The 14,875-nt window shown below is 43.0% G+C and overlaps 1 protein-coding gene across 1 annotated transcript in view; it reads left to right on the top strand.

Moving 5' to 3' along the window:
• The window catches only part of LGR4 (leucine rich repeat containing G protein-coupled receptor 4), a gene marked incomplete at both ends in the record, with an annotated part of 56,529 nt that overhangs the window by 22,970 nt on the left and 18,684 nt on the right, over positions 1-14,875 (top strand). Inside the window, 2 exons of the mRNA XM_079537677.1 lie at positions 9,500-9,571; positions 10,837-10,908. Coding sequence (XP_079393803.1) covers positions 9,500-9,571; positions 10,837-10,908 — 144 coding nt within the window. The remainder of the gene's footprint in view (positions 1-9,499; positions 9,572-10,836; positions 10,909-14,875) is intronic.

Here is a 14,875-nt window from a genome sequence, read left to right as displayed (position 1 = left end):
CAGATGATTTTCAAACTTTCTTCCTGGATTTTGTTTACACTTGAACAGATCCAAATTCTGACTGCCAGGCACTAATAAAACTGCTTTTTCAGCACACAGACCTGGGTGTGAGTCTCAATGCCAAAGAAAGAGAGACAGAGTTAAAGCACAGTGGTGTTGAAATCTGTGCTGAGAGCAACTTTTCCATCTAGAACTTTTCCCAAGAATTACATGCCTACAGCAAATGAGAATCCCACAAACTAATGGGAACTCAGTGAGTACCACACCACCGAGAACAGCTGTAACTCCGTTCGTGCCGGGGATGAGCCCCAGACACCTTTCTCTTTGTATCATTCCTTAGCCCTGCTGTTTGTCAAATCCTCCAGCCTTGGAAGAATTAGTATTGCAAAACAGTATCACAAAATTTAATTGAGTGTAAATGGAGCACAATTAAATGTATTATGTAGGAGGTCAAGTCTTGTGTGGTGCACATGTGGAGAAGATTGGATTAAAAATGCATTAGGAGTTCTTGAATATTGGGGTTGTCATTTCCTTTGTGCAGTTTGGTAGTCTCAACAGTCTTCAGAGCATCATTTTCCAAATCCTGTAGTAGCAACTAACAGTGAGAGGAATAGCATACCAGATGTGTGAAAGCTGGCTGCTTCATTTAAAGATGCCACATCACCGAGGCACTGCCTTGGGTGCCTTAAACTTATGCATCTGGTGCTGTTTCCAGGCACGATGGGTTGTCTGAGACATCTCCACAAGCCTGGTAGATCCCACACACCGATGATGGTGACCGATGGCCTTCTGCAGTGGCGCTTGGAGGCCAAGTGGAAGAAGACTGCCTTGTGTGATGCTAACTGGCTGTGCTCAGGGCACTGGGTACCCTACAAAGCGTTGTATTTGCAGATACCATCTGAGTTTTTGTGCCATGATGATACCTGAGTACTACTAGCAGAAACAGGCATTCCAGCTAATCTGCAAGCAGCATCAGCCCCTTGGGTTGTGTGTGTGCTCCTTGTGCCCCTGCTCACCAGCTTGTGCATGTTGCAGCATAGTGCACTTACCATGTGTTTGTGGGATTCTTGCACTATTTATATATGTTATAAAAATTCTCCATCTCTGTGTAACTGATACCCATCTGGAAGTAATTTGCAAATGACTGAAACAGCAATGGTCAGAGCCAGTGAGGAGCGGACCACCAAGGGCTTTGCCACAGCAGTTAAAGAAGTGTGTTCTCCAAAAAATGTTAACATAAATGTGATACAGCCCTGAACTTGGTATGGAAACGAAAAATCCTTGAAGAATTTGGCCGCAGTTTTCTAACCACACCTTAAAATATTTATAGAAAGCTAGAGGAGGAAAATATAGTTGGATAATGTAGTGTTTTTAGAAAGCAGAAACCATTGCAAATGTGAATTTTTAAGTAGAAGAGCTGGGCTGCACAATGTTTTGGTGCTTTTCTAAACTGTTTTGGTTCCTTGTAACATATAAAATTATCTGAAGTAGCATAAGGGGTTTTGATTGTGTGATTTCCATTCACTGCATGGGTGAAATATCAGCTGGATTAATTATAAATGGCTGTCTCTCAGGGAAGCAAATTGCAGTGATTTTTATTCTTGGCCAGTTTTCTATTTTGACTTCAGAAACTTGCACCACTCAAACAAAGCGAATGTCTCCCTGACTTAATGACCTTTTTACCTTGTTTTGGTTTCCACCCTTTCAATGTTTTAAAACCTTCCCTTCTTCTTTGCCCTGGGTAGAGCTTAAACAGTAAGGCATCTGCCCCCTGAAGCTGTCAGCCTTGAAGCAGGGCACTGACCCCCCCTCTATGAGGGTGAGGAAGATGCTCGCTGCCCTCTGACTCTTGTAGTTTCGAAAAGTGTACTGCCTACTGCCAGAAAATCATCACTCCTGAAGGCACCGAGAGGCTGCGGTGCTCGATGACCTTGCAGATGTGTGCTGTGCCAAGGTCTGTTTTGTTTCTGCTTTTTTTCATGTGATACAAAAGAGTCTGTCTTCTGTGATGGTGTCTTCAGATTGTTATTTTATTGAGGCTTTTATTAGCGGGTGAAAGTGGTTCCAGAGAATTAAAACGACAAAATGGAAGTCTTAATCAATAAAAGGTTTCTCCTTTCTGAAATGCTCATCTGCTTTTTGAGAGGTGAGTAAGCAGCCAGAGAGAGAGTGAGCATGCAACTGTAGTTTTTCAGGAAAGGAAAAAGTCCAGCTGAGAACGGAATGACTGTTTCATTATATCCGTGCTGATTACAGCACTAAGAGGTCTTTCTTAAACATCTCACTCACCCCCTCCCCCAGCCAGAGTCTCTGATTGTGGCTTTTAATTGACAAAATATATTTTGAGAGTGTAAGGATTAATTAAAATGCATGCTGGCAGTGGAAAACAGAATGTTTTTGCCATAAGGTTGTAATCAGGAAGTATCTGCAAGGGAAATGTCTAGGGTTATTTTTCCTCTTGACTGCAGTTGAAGATGACCACCTGGCTGAGACGTCACAGCTGCTTGCTTTTGTAGTATCTATTTCAGTATGTAATTTAGATGATCCCCTTCCTTCTAATTTCTGCCTCGGCACCGAGTTGTGTTATCCTCAAGGAGGGAGAGGGAGCGTCTGTCTCTTTTATTATGTTGGTTTTGTGAATAAGACACGTCTTGGAGTGAGGCCAAGGCCACCAAGGCTGAGTCGGTAGTTTGGGATGCGGTCTGTTCTCACCTGGCTGCGGAGCGTTGCGTGGAAGGAGGCTTGGTCTTTGGGAAGAGTGCTTTTTGGGATTGCCTGATGGTGTGATTCTCCGCTCTTTTGTAAATGCAACTGAGGGGAAGCTGGAGACAGTGGGTCCATCTTGAGTAGGAAAGTAAGAACGAACAGTTTTCCTGATGCCTAGCTGCCATGTGGTCGCCGAGGCTGTGCTGAAGCATCCTCTCGTGCCACTGGCTGATATGGCTGGAGTCAACAGGCCATGCTAGACTCCATCCAGCTCCCACTGAATGCACATGGGACAGGCAGGGAGCTCCCTTCAGCTGCTCCTTTGGCAGGTCAGTCAGCTGGGCCATCCCTTGATGGGATGTCAGAAATAGCTGGCTGGCATGGGGCTGGGAGCTGATGGGCGCTCGGCATCCGTCTGCCAGCTCTGAATATTTGAACAGCTGGAGGAGGCAATTTCTTCAGTTGCTCCCTCCAGCCTGAATTCCAGGAGGTGAAGTTCTAATGAAGAAAATGCGAGGTGTAGGTTTCACATGTGTTAGCAAGTTGGGAGCCTGGGCTTTGACCACCTAGCATACATTAGGAACGTTTGCTGCTTTGTGTGTGCTGGAGCTTTAGAAAGCGTGTCGGCATGTTGTAGCTCGCACCATCAAATTCTAGTCAAGACAAACCTTTAGGCAAAGACTCCCAAGTAGAATTAACCGCAGTCAGTGAAGATGCTTTTAAACATCACCTACCCGGTCTGCGCGAGATGCTAAATGATGTTTAAAAACACGTTGGCCAACCAGTGTTTAATTAATGTTTTCTTATCTATGTGAGCCCTGAATCAGTTTTATTCTGGATTGGTTTCAGTCCTGCTGATGTGACTTAGAAAGTTCTCCCTGTACCAAACAGTTGCACATCTTTGCTGTCTGAGGGGATGAATTGTAGTAATTCCATTATTTTTAGTAAAATTTCCATTATTTTTAGTGTGTATTTCCATGTAATAACTCTGAAATTCATCGTGGTGGTGTGTAATTATACCAAGACATGTCAGCTTTAAGTACGTTTGAGAAGGACTGAAGCTTTTTTGTTATCTGTCACCTATAGTTGGTGTTCAGCAGGACTTTCGCATGCACCCACACAGGAGCTGGCTCAGCTCAGCCGCCCGGAGGCTGAACTTTGCAGGCCTGTCCTACACGTCTGGCTGTATTACGCTGCCTGAGCACCAGTTTGGGGCTGTCTGAAGGCATAAACTAGGCGAGAAGTTTCTGCAGACCCACTGGCACCTCAGAGGCTCTCAGGCTGGAGGCCTCCCTTCCCACAGAGACCCCAGAGAATGCCTGAGCTGTTCAGCCCAGCTTTTCCTTTCAGCTTCTGGAACTGAGCGTGAGGGAGAAGACAGGAGTGCAGGGAGCCCCAGGCTCCAGCCCAGGAAAGAATCAGGTGTAGCTCTGGTGTTATGGCATGGTAAGAACACACGATTGCATCACTCTTTCGCCTGCTTTCTTCCCTCCTTTTGAGCGGTAGTTGATTTAGGTATATTTTTGTGAGTGTTGTGAGTGCTGAGGTTCTTACCTAATTAGCATCAGCGGATTTTATCTTTGTGCTGACAGAGTAACCCGTGCTGATGTAAAGTTCTTCTGCACCTCCTTTATAGAGGTAAAATTGTAGATGTTTCTGATAAAATATTTTGGGTTTCTTCAGCTTTTACAAGTCGTTGGATAACCTGAGTCTTAACCTTTACTCGAAGAACCATCGTGAAAATGACTCCTATTTCTCAAAGGTTTTCATTGTGGAGACGTCTGCAAAACCTGGCTGTTGCATTTACCTGTTAGGTGTCTGAAGTGGTTAGAAAACTGGCAGCAGAATTAGTTGCCACACATATGCAGATGTAAGCCACTTCCACGTTTAGCAGTGTCACCCGCTGTGTGCGCGGTCATTCAGATGTCCCGTGCCTGAAAGTGCGGTGAGTGTCAGGGCAGCAGACAGGCTGTGTGGACAGAATAAAGCAGCTTTGAGGATGTACTGTCTCAGCTGTCGTTGGAGTGGGTGCCAGTGACTCTTGCTGAAAACTGAGCAGTAGGACTGTGGGCAGGCATTAGACTTCTTTTTTCATCAGTTTAGTTTATCGTTTAAGTCTCTGATCAGGAATGCATTTGGAAAATAAGCCATTACCTTGGAGTACAGTGTAGTTTACAGAGAGCTGTACGTGCTCTCTGAAAGCTTTGGGATGAGAAGCGCCTACTCAGCTTGATGGAGTTGGTGAAGTTTCAGCACTGTTTCTAGTTAAAGACTTTTTAGGCTCCTGATGTGCCTTGGCTTACATGATTGCTATTTTATAAAAAATGGTTGAGATTGTGTAATAATGAAACTACTGCAAGAAAGGGAGAAGGGGATGAATGTGTTTTCTGTTACAGAATAAAGTGTCTGTTTAGTTAGGCTAAATTGGCATGGAGGAATTGGAGTAATCTGTAGGTGATTGATTTCCTTCGCAGCAGTGCAGCAGGCTGCAGCTGACAAAGTCCCAGAAGGGCCATTTGCTTTGCACAGATAACCAAAATGAAATTCAGTTCAGCAGTGGGGCTCCCATTTACAAATGTAATGGGCATTGCTCATTACAGTGTCTCCAGTGCTTTTCAGTTGTTGCAAGTTAGAAGGTGGATAGAAGATGGTCATTTTCATCTTTCTTTTTCTTTGTCTTAAATAATCGGACATTTTATCTGTGTTTTGCTCTTAAGAATACTGAATTCTGTTTCAAAGTGGCCACTTATCTGGAAAAGGTGTGAATAGGTTTGTGTGCGAAGCCTGAAGAACCCTGAAAAATCTGATGTTTGGGACAAGTGTATAAGGATGGCAGAACATTAGGAAGGTGGAAGATGGCAAGAAGTAAAGAACTGGCAGAAGTGCAAGAGGGGAAGCAATGGAATATTTCCCTTTAGGATGAAAATAGTTAGAAGTTGGAGAATTAAAAGGAGGTGTTGAGGGAGCAGTGGCAAATGGACTGTGATGTGATGTTGAGTGGGAGGCTTAGGTCTCACCAGAAAGCAGCTGCAGTGGAAATAAAACATCATGTGATTTTTTTTTTATGACGTGTAAGGATTGTATTCTGTGCGAGTCTTTGGGTTTTCTGTTGAGAAGGTAAGATTACAGTGTGTCCATGGAAGAAGAACCGTCTGGTTTATCACTGGAGACAAGATTGGCAGGTAGAGTTAGGAGCATGCTACAAAGCAAAACAAAAAAATCCCACACGAAAACAAAAAGCCCACAGCAAAACTTCTCCCTCTCCCCATGTGCAAGTGTGAGGCTTTCAGAAGGGCAGAACAAGACTATTCTTTATCAGTAACCTGAGGATCACCACCATCTGGGGCGAAAGACAAGCAGAGAGTTTTCCAAGATGTTCATATTGCATCCTACCAAAATGAGAGCGATGGTTTTAATTGTTACAGCCAAAAATGCATCTGTGGGACATCCTTCCTGATCTTGGAGTGACACGGGCGATGAACTTGGCCCTGTTAACATGCAGCAGGGTTGCCGGACTTATTGAAGAAGATTTCACACATTTCTTATTTCCACAAAGATTTCACAATTGTTAATTTCTCAGAAGAAAGAGAATAGTCTTTGCTGCTTTCTGAAGAATTTCAGTGTAAGAAGCTGTGCTTGCTTTGCATTCTGAGAATGAGATACTGTGGAAGATTATTCCCCAGCCAGATTGTGTCCTGATTTCTGTAATAACAACAAGGTGTCTTCTACATCTGAAGATCATTTACTGTGCCCTTAAAATAATGATTAGAGGGTACTGGTCTCCTACCAGAGATGACAGGATAGCAGAAGTATTTTGTCCTCCATACGTCCTCCTCTGATATCCTGCTACTCTGAAATAGATTTTGTCCATCTGAATTTGTCCAAATTTGCAGAAATTTGATCCTATAGAAATACCTTTTTTTTTTTTCTTCCCCAGTAAGAATAGAAGAGTGCAGTTCTCAACATTACACAGCTCCAAAGAGATTGCCAACTTAGAATAAAGCTACCTAGTGTGCTTCATTAAACTGTGATTCAGTTGTAATGCTGCAACACAGAACCTCTGAGGTAGCTTGGATGCACTAACGCAGCCCTGGACAGAGGGCTGTCTTTGTAGATTAATCTGTTGTATAGTCCTACACCTTTTGGAGCTAGAGTTCTAAGTGAAAATTGATGTCACTTGGCCAGCGAGCTGTAGATTGACATTCAGCCTTGGTCTCTTAAACTGTGTCTTCTCCAAAGGAAGGGAAGGATGGGTTCTCAGCTCAAAGGTAGGGCTGCCTCCAGGCGTCACTTCGTAGCAGTTTGGAGTTCTTGCTGTGGCGTGGAAGCTTCCAGGCTGGGCCCAAGCAGCACAGTGAGGCCCCACCGCGCTCACTGACCGCATCCCTCAGTGCTGCATCTCCGCAGCTCTTGAACGCCTTGTTATTTGCTCTTTTCTCTCTTGAAAATGCAGCTGGCTATGTGAAAAGCAGCCCAGCCCTGCTGCGCACGGCTGCAGCAGGCACAGGTACATTGCACAAACCAACCCATTGTCTCTGCCTGCTGGAAAGCTGCACCTCAAGCTGCTACGGAGCAGCCGCGCTCCCCAAGGCCAGGACACGAATGATAAATGTGTATTTGGCAAACTGATTAGCAAAGCGTTTGCACACTTAGCTAGTTGTATCCTGTTTTCTGGAAGGCTGCCAGCTTTAGGAGAAACGGAAATGTAATGGATTGCAGTTTTTTTTTCTTTTTTTTTTTTTCTTTTTTTTTTTTCAGTTGGTTGGTTGCAAAAGGCTGAATAAACAGGAGTTGCCTTGAGGAAGGCTAAGTCTTGCTGTTTGAAGTCATGCAAGCCTTGCTCAGGCTCCGCTGTGTTTAGTTTCCAGTGCTCTGTAAATAGTGGAACTCGGCGAGCGATGCTCCGTAGGGCTGGGGGAGGTTATCCAACTGGCTTTAGTTTAGCTTTTTAAAACAAATCATAATCCTGGGTCTCTTTGGGGAGAGGAAGAAATTACAGCGTATGCCTGATAAGTCGCACGCCAACTTCTTTCGCTGGGAAGCTCAGCTGAGCTGGAGCTGCTGGGCAAAAGTTGGTCAGCATTGCCACTTTTGGAAGTGGGTGCTAGGCAGTGGGAATTGATCGCTGTTTAAGGGCCAGAGTAGTTCGGTGCTGAAGCCTCAGGTTATTCTTGATTTAAGGATTTCTTTTTCAAGCCTTTGAATACCGCGTTCTGCAGATCACTGAGAAAAAGCTGGTGTAGAGAACCAGTTCTTCTGTTTCTTTCTGTTTGAGTGATGGGAACCGTTTTCTAAAACCAAACTTTTCTGCGGACAGGGAGCAATCCTCTTCTCCTTCTAGAAATAAAATCTTCCACTTTTGACAAATGGATTTGATAAATAGAGCTATCATGTTCTCCATTAGGCAGCATTTTATTAAGTCATTAATTCTGCTACGGGCAGATCTGTGTTGGAATCAAATGCTTCGGGCGGTCCCTGATAAAAATGTGTTCACGTTGCTTTGTGCTGGCAAGCTTGGCACTTCAGATGTTACTAGTTTGTTCTTTTCCTCTTAGAAATACTGTTTTCCCCTTAGTATAGCTGGCTCACTTCATCTCCCTGTAACAACAGTGGTGTGTTTTGGTATCCTGTAAAGCACAAATAGGGTTTTTAAATTATCAACGCTGCATCATACGTAGTATTTCCACCAGATGATTTCATTTTACGACCTCTCCCAGTGCTGATTTTGCTTAGCTTGGATGTGAAACCAAGTCTGAAAGCAAATACTTTGGCCGAAATGATGGCATCGTTTGGCAGCTGTGGATTAGCAGGTGTTCTGCATTATTGTCTTCTACCCCTAAAAAAGAAAAAAACCTCGTGTCACAGCGCTGAGAGCTCAGCAAAGGTTGGACCACACAGTGTCTGCTGCTCAGGATATGGGTGAAATGTTGAAGAGCAAGGAGTGGGGGCTGGGTGGAGCTGTTGGAAAGCAGCCATTGGGGCTGATGTTTCTGCTTTCCTGCTTTGTCTTTTGCAGTGCCTCCTGGATTTATTGCTTCCAATATCACAGTTGTTTTCACAGTTTAGTTTGTGCTGATGTCCAGCAGTCCGAGTTTGAAAGCAGCCACGTTTTGAGACAGCACGAGTATGGCTGAGGATTCTGTTTCCTTCCTCTCTCTTTCCCTCCCCTCAAAACAGGCTTCTTTCCTGAAAAATAAGTCCAAATAAGTAGCAAAAAAGGTGATCAAGGTGATGTCTTGATAACGTTGGCAGGCTTCCTGTCAATTGTCAGCACCATAAACATTCTGCCTCCATGTGAGTATTGCCTTTGTGCTTGAGACTTTATTACAAACTTTTCCCTGCCCCTCCTTAGCATCTAGCTGGTCTTCCTTCGCTGCATAGTTTCTGAAGAAACTGCTGCATAGATTAAAAACACATGGATATCAGAGCATGCGTTTCACCAAAGCAGAGCCAAAAGCCTGAGGGTCACGTTGTTGGTGGGAAGTACGCTTTTCAGACCCAGCGCAATAAGAAGATTCTTCATCTTTCTGTAGTGCGTTGTGGTTTTTGTGTTGTTTTTTTTCCTAGCATGTTTGCAGAAGTTTATCCCTGAGGTTTGAGTGAATTTTGGTTGTAAAAGATATGTAATGACTGAACTACCTGATACAAACTTGGAAGATCAAGCATAGGGCATACTTGGATTCGGAGTGCCTACTTGCTTGCAGGAATTGTTGCATTGCTGATTTTTCATGTTAGAAGATTTGTAGAAGTGCTGTATTTAATGATTGAAATTATTATTACAATTTTTTTCCAGGCGACTGGCTGGCAATGACCTTTCTTTTATCCATCCGAAGGCCTTGTCTGGATTGAAAGAACTCAAAGTTCTGTAAGTAATTGGGTTTTAGAGCTTCTTATGCCTTCTTACTGCACGGCCAGCCCATTTACTGATAGGTTGGATGGAGATTTCTTTTCTTTGCTAAAACAATATTGTTACCCCCCCAAAAAACGTACAGTGCTCCTACTTTAACAGCCTGAACTGTAATTACTGCATCTAATGGGAGCACTTAACTTTTCTTTCTGAAGTATAGCATGTAGCAGTAGAATCTTAAGAAGGAAGAAGGCTCGTGAAGGGTTTGTAAAGCTTTCTTATTCTCAGCCCCTCGTTCTATTCCGTCAGATACTCAGATTTCTGCTACTTAGAGTCTAATGATACTGGTTGACCTTTGCATTGTCCACTGAGGGTGATAGAAATCATTTTGATAGTTTGATGTTGCTTTAGGTGAAAATGACTTATTACTAGGAAAGAAAGTTCTTATTAAAAATAAACAGTTTGTCTTGGATGCCCAGTTTCTCATATCGTGGTTTTCCTTCTAAGCTTAAAACATTTGCTTCAATTTCTTTTCCATTGCTAAGGATAAAAGGTTTTCTGCTGTAGCATTTAAGCCATTGGTAGTATTTCCAATTGCTGGCAGGGTAATAGATAGTTAATTAAATAGATATTTAAATAACCTGATGAAGAGGGACTCTGAGATTGTAAAGAAAAAGCATGAACAAACAGCATCAATGAGGAAACTACTGGTCTGCCACGATGTTTTGGGAACAAAATGCCTAGCATTAAAGCCTTCAAAAGTCTTTCCATTGGGATACTCGGCTCTGGAGGAGCCTGAAATTCTAGCAGTTCTTGAAAAATTAGTTATTAATTAGCAGTTAACTTCCATGTCCAACAGCAGTTACCCTAACGTGCATCCAAACCTAATCATACCTAACATGTGAGATGGCAGTTATTTGCATTCACTTTATATAAAGTACTCATAATGCAGTAGTGTGTTGTCTCACAAGAGGGCTTTTAAAAACACAGCGTAACATAATTGTGCTTGGCTCTAGTTTCATTCTGTACCTTCTTGCTGTTGAGCTCAGAGGTGCTTGGTTGTGAGTGTACTTTTGTAAATTAGATTCTTAATGCTTTGTGTATTGATGCAGCTTTAAGAAAAAAAAGAGGTTTGTGTATTCTGTAGCACATGTAGGATGATTTAATAGAAAAATGAATGCGATGATGCCACATTCTTTTGCACGGGTTAGAAATGGACTGTGGGGTATTCTATATAAACATTATTGTCAAGTACTGGACTGACACACTGGGCATTTTTGCAGAACCCTGCAGAACAACCAGCTGAAGACTGTCCCTAACGAAGCCATCAGAGGATTGAGTGGTTTACAGTCCTTGTAAGTTTTCTCGCTTTGCTTTTATTCTCCAAATTCTACTTTCAGACACCATGTACAAGTTTGCTTTGTTGTTTAAAGTTCTGAAGTGTGATAGTTTGAGCAATAGTGGACCCAGAGTTTCTGATCCTGTGGTTTCAACTGCGGCAAAGCTTTTCTAGCAAAGCTGACAAGGAATTGTATTTGCTGTCTTTGGGGGTGACTTAAACTCTTTCAAAACCCAAACCAAGGTACATGGTTGCTGTATATATGTAGAGGTGGTAAAGTATTTCTCTTTCTTATACATGTCCTTAGGTGTTTAAGCCATTTTAAAGCATTGTGCAAAAATGAATCGTTCCCAAGTCTTTTGTATCTGGAGGAGGAAGAAGGGTTTCTGGGAAGGAGTGCTGCTTGAGACATGCGTAGTACGGGGTTTACTGGAAGGTGTTGAAATCACTTGGACAGTTAGAAGCACTCAGCCATTATTGCTAGTTGCTCATAAAGTATTTCACATGTGCTGAAACTATCTCCTGGCTTATTGTATTTCAGGGAGCATCTTAATCAGACCTTAGTAGTTAGTTACAGCTCTCTAGGTGGTAGATGCTTGTCTTCGTGATGGAGGAGCAGAGGGATTTCAAACTTGTTCCTCCTTTCTGCTAACATACAGAGAGAGGGCAGGTTATCTGTTCCCTCCGTGCCAGAGCTCAAGTTTTTGATGGAGATCCTGTCTCTTTGCATTGTGGAGGATTACGGAGTAACTTGCAGAGGTGCTTTCTGGAGACAGCAGTAGTTTGATGCAAGCAGATTTGGGCATTCAGGTGTAGGAATGTGGGCTTCCACTTGCAGTAATTCTGCAGATTTCCTTGATGTTCATCTTATTTTACTGCGTGTTCATCTGAGGGCTGCAGTCTGCTTGGGCAGAGGTTATGCATTGTAATAAAGCCCCTCCAGACTACATGGCATGAATAACCCTGTAGTCATTTTTCTAATAAGCAAGAGCTAGAGCACTCCTTCCTTTCTTCCAGCATTTCTGTGATGCCAAAGAAGAAACAACATTAGTAAATATGCAAGTTTCCTAGAAGTAATTCATTTCATTTTCTGAGTATGCTTTTGTCTCTACTTAACTGCAGTAATGTTTGTTCTCTGTTTAAAACTTCAAATCTGAAATGGCCTGTTGCTGGTTTGTTAATTTTATTGGCAAATGAGAAATGGTAAAATTAAGGGAAAGACAGTAAGTGTAAAGGTTGAGCCAGCATCTCAGTTCTTTCTCTTTCTTTGATGGAGGAGGAAGTTGCGTTAATAAGTAGCAAGGTACTTGATTATTCTTTTTCTGCGCAAAACCAGATTGAATTTTCGGAAGTACTGTGAGAAATACAGTGGGCAAACCCAGCCTGGAGGTCATCAAATATCAGTGTCAGAAGATCAGAGACTTTTCTTCTCTTGTGGATCCTGCCTTGGGTTGGCTCCCACTCTGTCCCTAAGAGGATAGCTATCTGCACTACTGGATCACCACTGTCTGTTAGAATTGGTAGCCATTTGAGGATAATTTGTCTTCTAGAGTGTCACGAGAAGTGTAAAGCGTATTTACTACACTATCAATAAACTTTGCTTGAATGCATTCCCATCATTTTCAGAAGCTTCAGGAAAACTTTCAGTTTCTTACATCTCTTGCAAAAATTACAGTGTAGCTCTTTAGATCCCCCTGCTAATGCAGAGGGCGGCATCTGGCAAGGGAATGTTGGTCTGTCCTCTGAATTGGAGTAATCGTGGAAAAATAAATGCCAGCATGCTGCTTTATTGGTTTAAGGGGGAAAAAAAAAGACAAAGAAAAACACAGTCTTTTTGAAAGAATGTGTCAGAATGGATTTAAGAATCCTGAGCTGCTCTGACTTCATAAAACAAATAACTCACTGCAGAATATATGCTGCTTCTATCTTGTTAATACATAATCCCAATCCAAAACTTGCAAGTTCCAACATCGTTGAACTGACTCTCTTTTGGCAGTTGCCCAGTTTGCTCTAAAGTAGGCTTCAGGGGGATTTTTTCTTGGTGAAGACACAAATTACTCGTTTGTAAAGCTTTATAGCATATTGATGATGGCTTGGTTTGCAGCTCCTGTAGCACTGCCTCGTTTCTGTCTTGATGAACACAAGTCCTAGCTGCGTAGGAAGGCAGCTGCCTCCTTGTATGTGTGAGTGAGCCCAGTAAACATACCTGGGTCGGAAAAAAGAAGATGGTTACAGGAGCTTCGTGATTTCTGGTGTTTGTGTTACTGCTGGAGAGTAGCCAGCGTGGTTCAGAATACTAAATGACAGCTCTTTATTTTCTGTTTATGTTGGATATCTTCCCAGCTCTGGCCTCCTGAGGAGAGCTAGAATGGAGTTATTCTTTATGAAAGCGAAATTTACCGAAAGGAGGAGTTCTGGTGAGCGGAAACGCTCTTTTTATCATCATTATCATATACCAAATCGGGCAGGATTTGCAATGAAGTGGCGTGCTACGTTCTTTAAATCTGGAGATGGTGTTGCTGAGGTGTTCTGTCAGTCCAAGGCCATATGGAGAGCCAGAAGTGGCAAGGCGGTGCGTTCCTGAGGTGATGTGTGCAAGTCCTGGAAGGAGCAGGAGGTGATGGCAGAGAGACCCTTGTTTCAGTGCTGTGGCATAAGGAGCTATTCCATTCTGATAGCTCTTTTTTGCAACGTTGCTTACTCTGGGGTTTAAATCAGGAGGTCTGCACAACAGCTCATTAAGCTACACCACTTCTGTGATTGCTCTCAGTCACTGGGTGACCCAATGGATTTTCAGGTCACAGCACAGAACATTCTGAATGTGATGGATACTGAAACTATCGCGTTAAAAACAAAACAGAAGTTTCAGATCGTTTAATGGAATCATAGAATCCTTAGAGTTGGACTACACAGCCCTCAGAGGTCTCTTCCAACTCCCCTGCAGTGACCAGGGACACCACAGCTAGATCAGATTCCCCGGGGCCTGATCCAACCTCGCCTCGAAAGTCTCCAGGGATGGGGGGAAGTCTCCAGGGATGGAGGAATGCTTCTCCTTGGAAGGGTTCTTACTCATATGCCTGTGTATATAACAAACAACAATTAAAACACAGATCCCTTCTGGAAATATTGCACTAGTATGGTAATTAAAACACACAGCTTCATGTGGTAGTTCACATGGATGACAGCAGTTTTAGTAACGTGGAACACGAGTGCAGTGATGGGTGTCAGAATGGGCAACCTGTGAGCGGACCATACCAACACTTGTGATGTAGCAAAAATGCGTGGTTCTGTCAGTGTATTCCTTAAAAACAAAATCACAGAATCACCAAGGTTGGAAAAGACCTTCAAGGTCATCCAGTCCAACCATCCACTTATCACCAATAGCACTCACTGAACCACATCCCTCAACACAAAATCCAGCTGTTCCTTGAACACCTCCAGGGTTGGTGACTTCACCGCCTCCCTGGGCAGCCCATTCCAGTGCTTGACCTAAAATAAAGTGGTATGCCTTCTCTTGGTAAATTGATAGTTCTGGATTACCAAATTTTGAAGGACGGAGGGGCATCTGTAAGGTTAATCTTTGCTGAAAGACTGTAGATGGTACTGATTAACAACAATAAGTAGAAGGAGTCAAAAAGCATTGTTCTGTCTCAGGTGTAGTATTCTCCTTCATATCTTTTTTCAGTTGATCCAACTTTTAGTGGACCTTCTCTGGAGACTTTCCAGGTTTCTGCTTTGCTGTTATTTAGGTGATAGAAGGAACCTACAAGCAAGATGGTTTTAAGCTGAAGAATGCAACTATCAGCACCAGAACAGGCAAGGGAGAAGCTTGCATGCTCTTTACATTGGTTTTGCAGGAAGAAAACAAAATATTGCTGAATGCTTTTATTTTCCTTTACACAGCATTGTGAGTGAAGATCAACTGAATCTTCTGTGTTATTTGCAGCAAACTGTGTTCTCTCTGATTAGTCCCACCTTAAACA

The sequence above is a fragment of the Tetrao urogallus genome (assembly GCF_951394365.1).
Source record: "Tetrao urogallus genome assembly, chromosome: 6".
In the NCBI taxonomy this organism is placed as follows: domain Eukaryota; kingdom Metazoa; phylum Chordata; class Aves; order Galliformes; family Phasianidae; genus Tetrao; species Tetrao urogallus.
The sequence above is the reverse complement of the archived record's forward strand: the minus strand, read 5'-3'. Positions and strand labels throughout refer to the sequence as shown.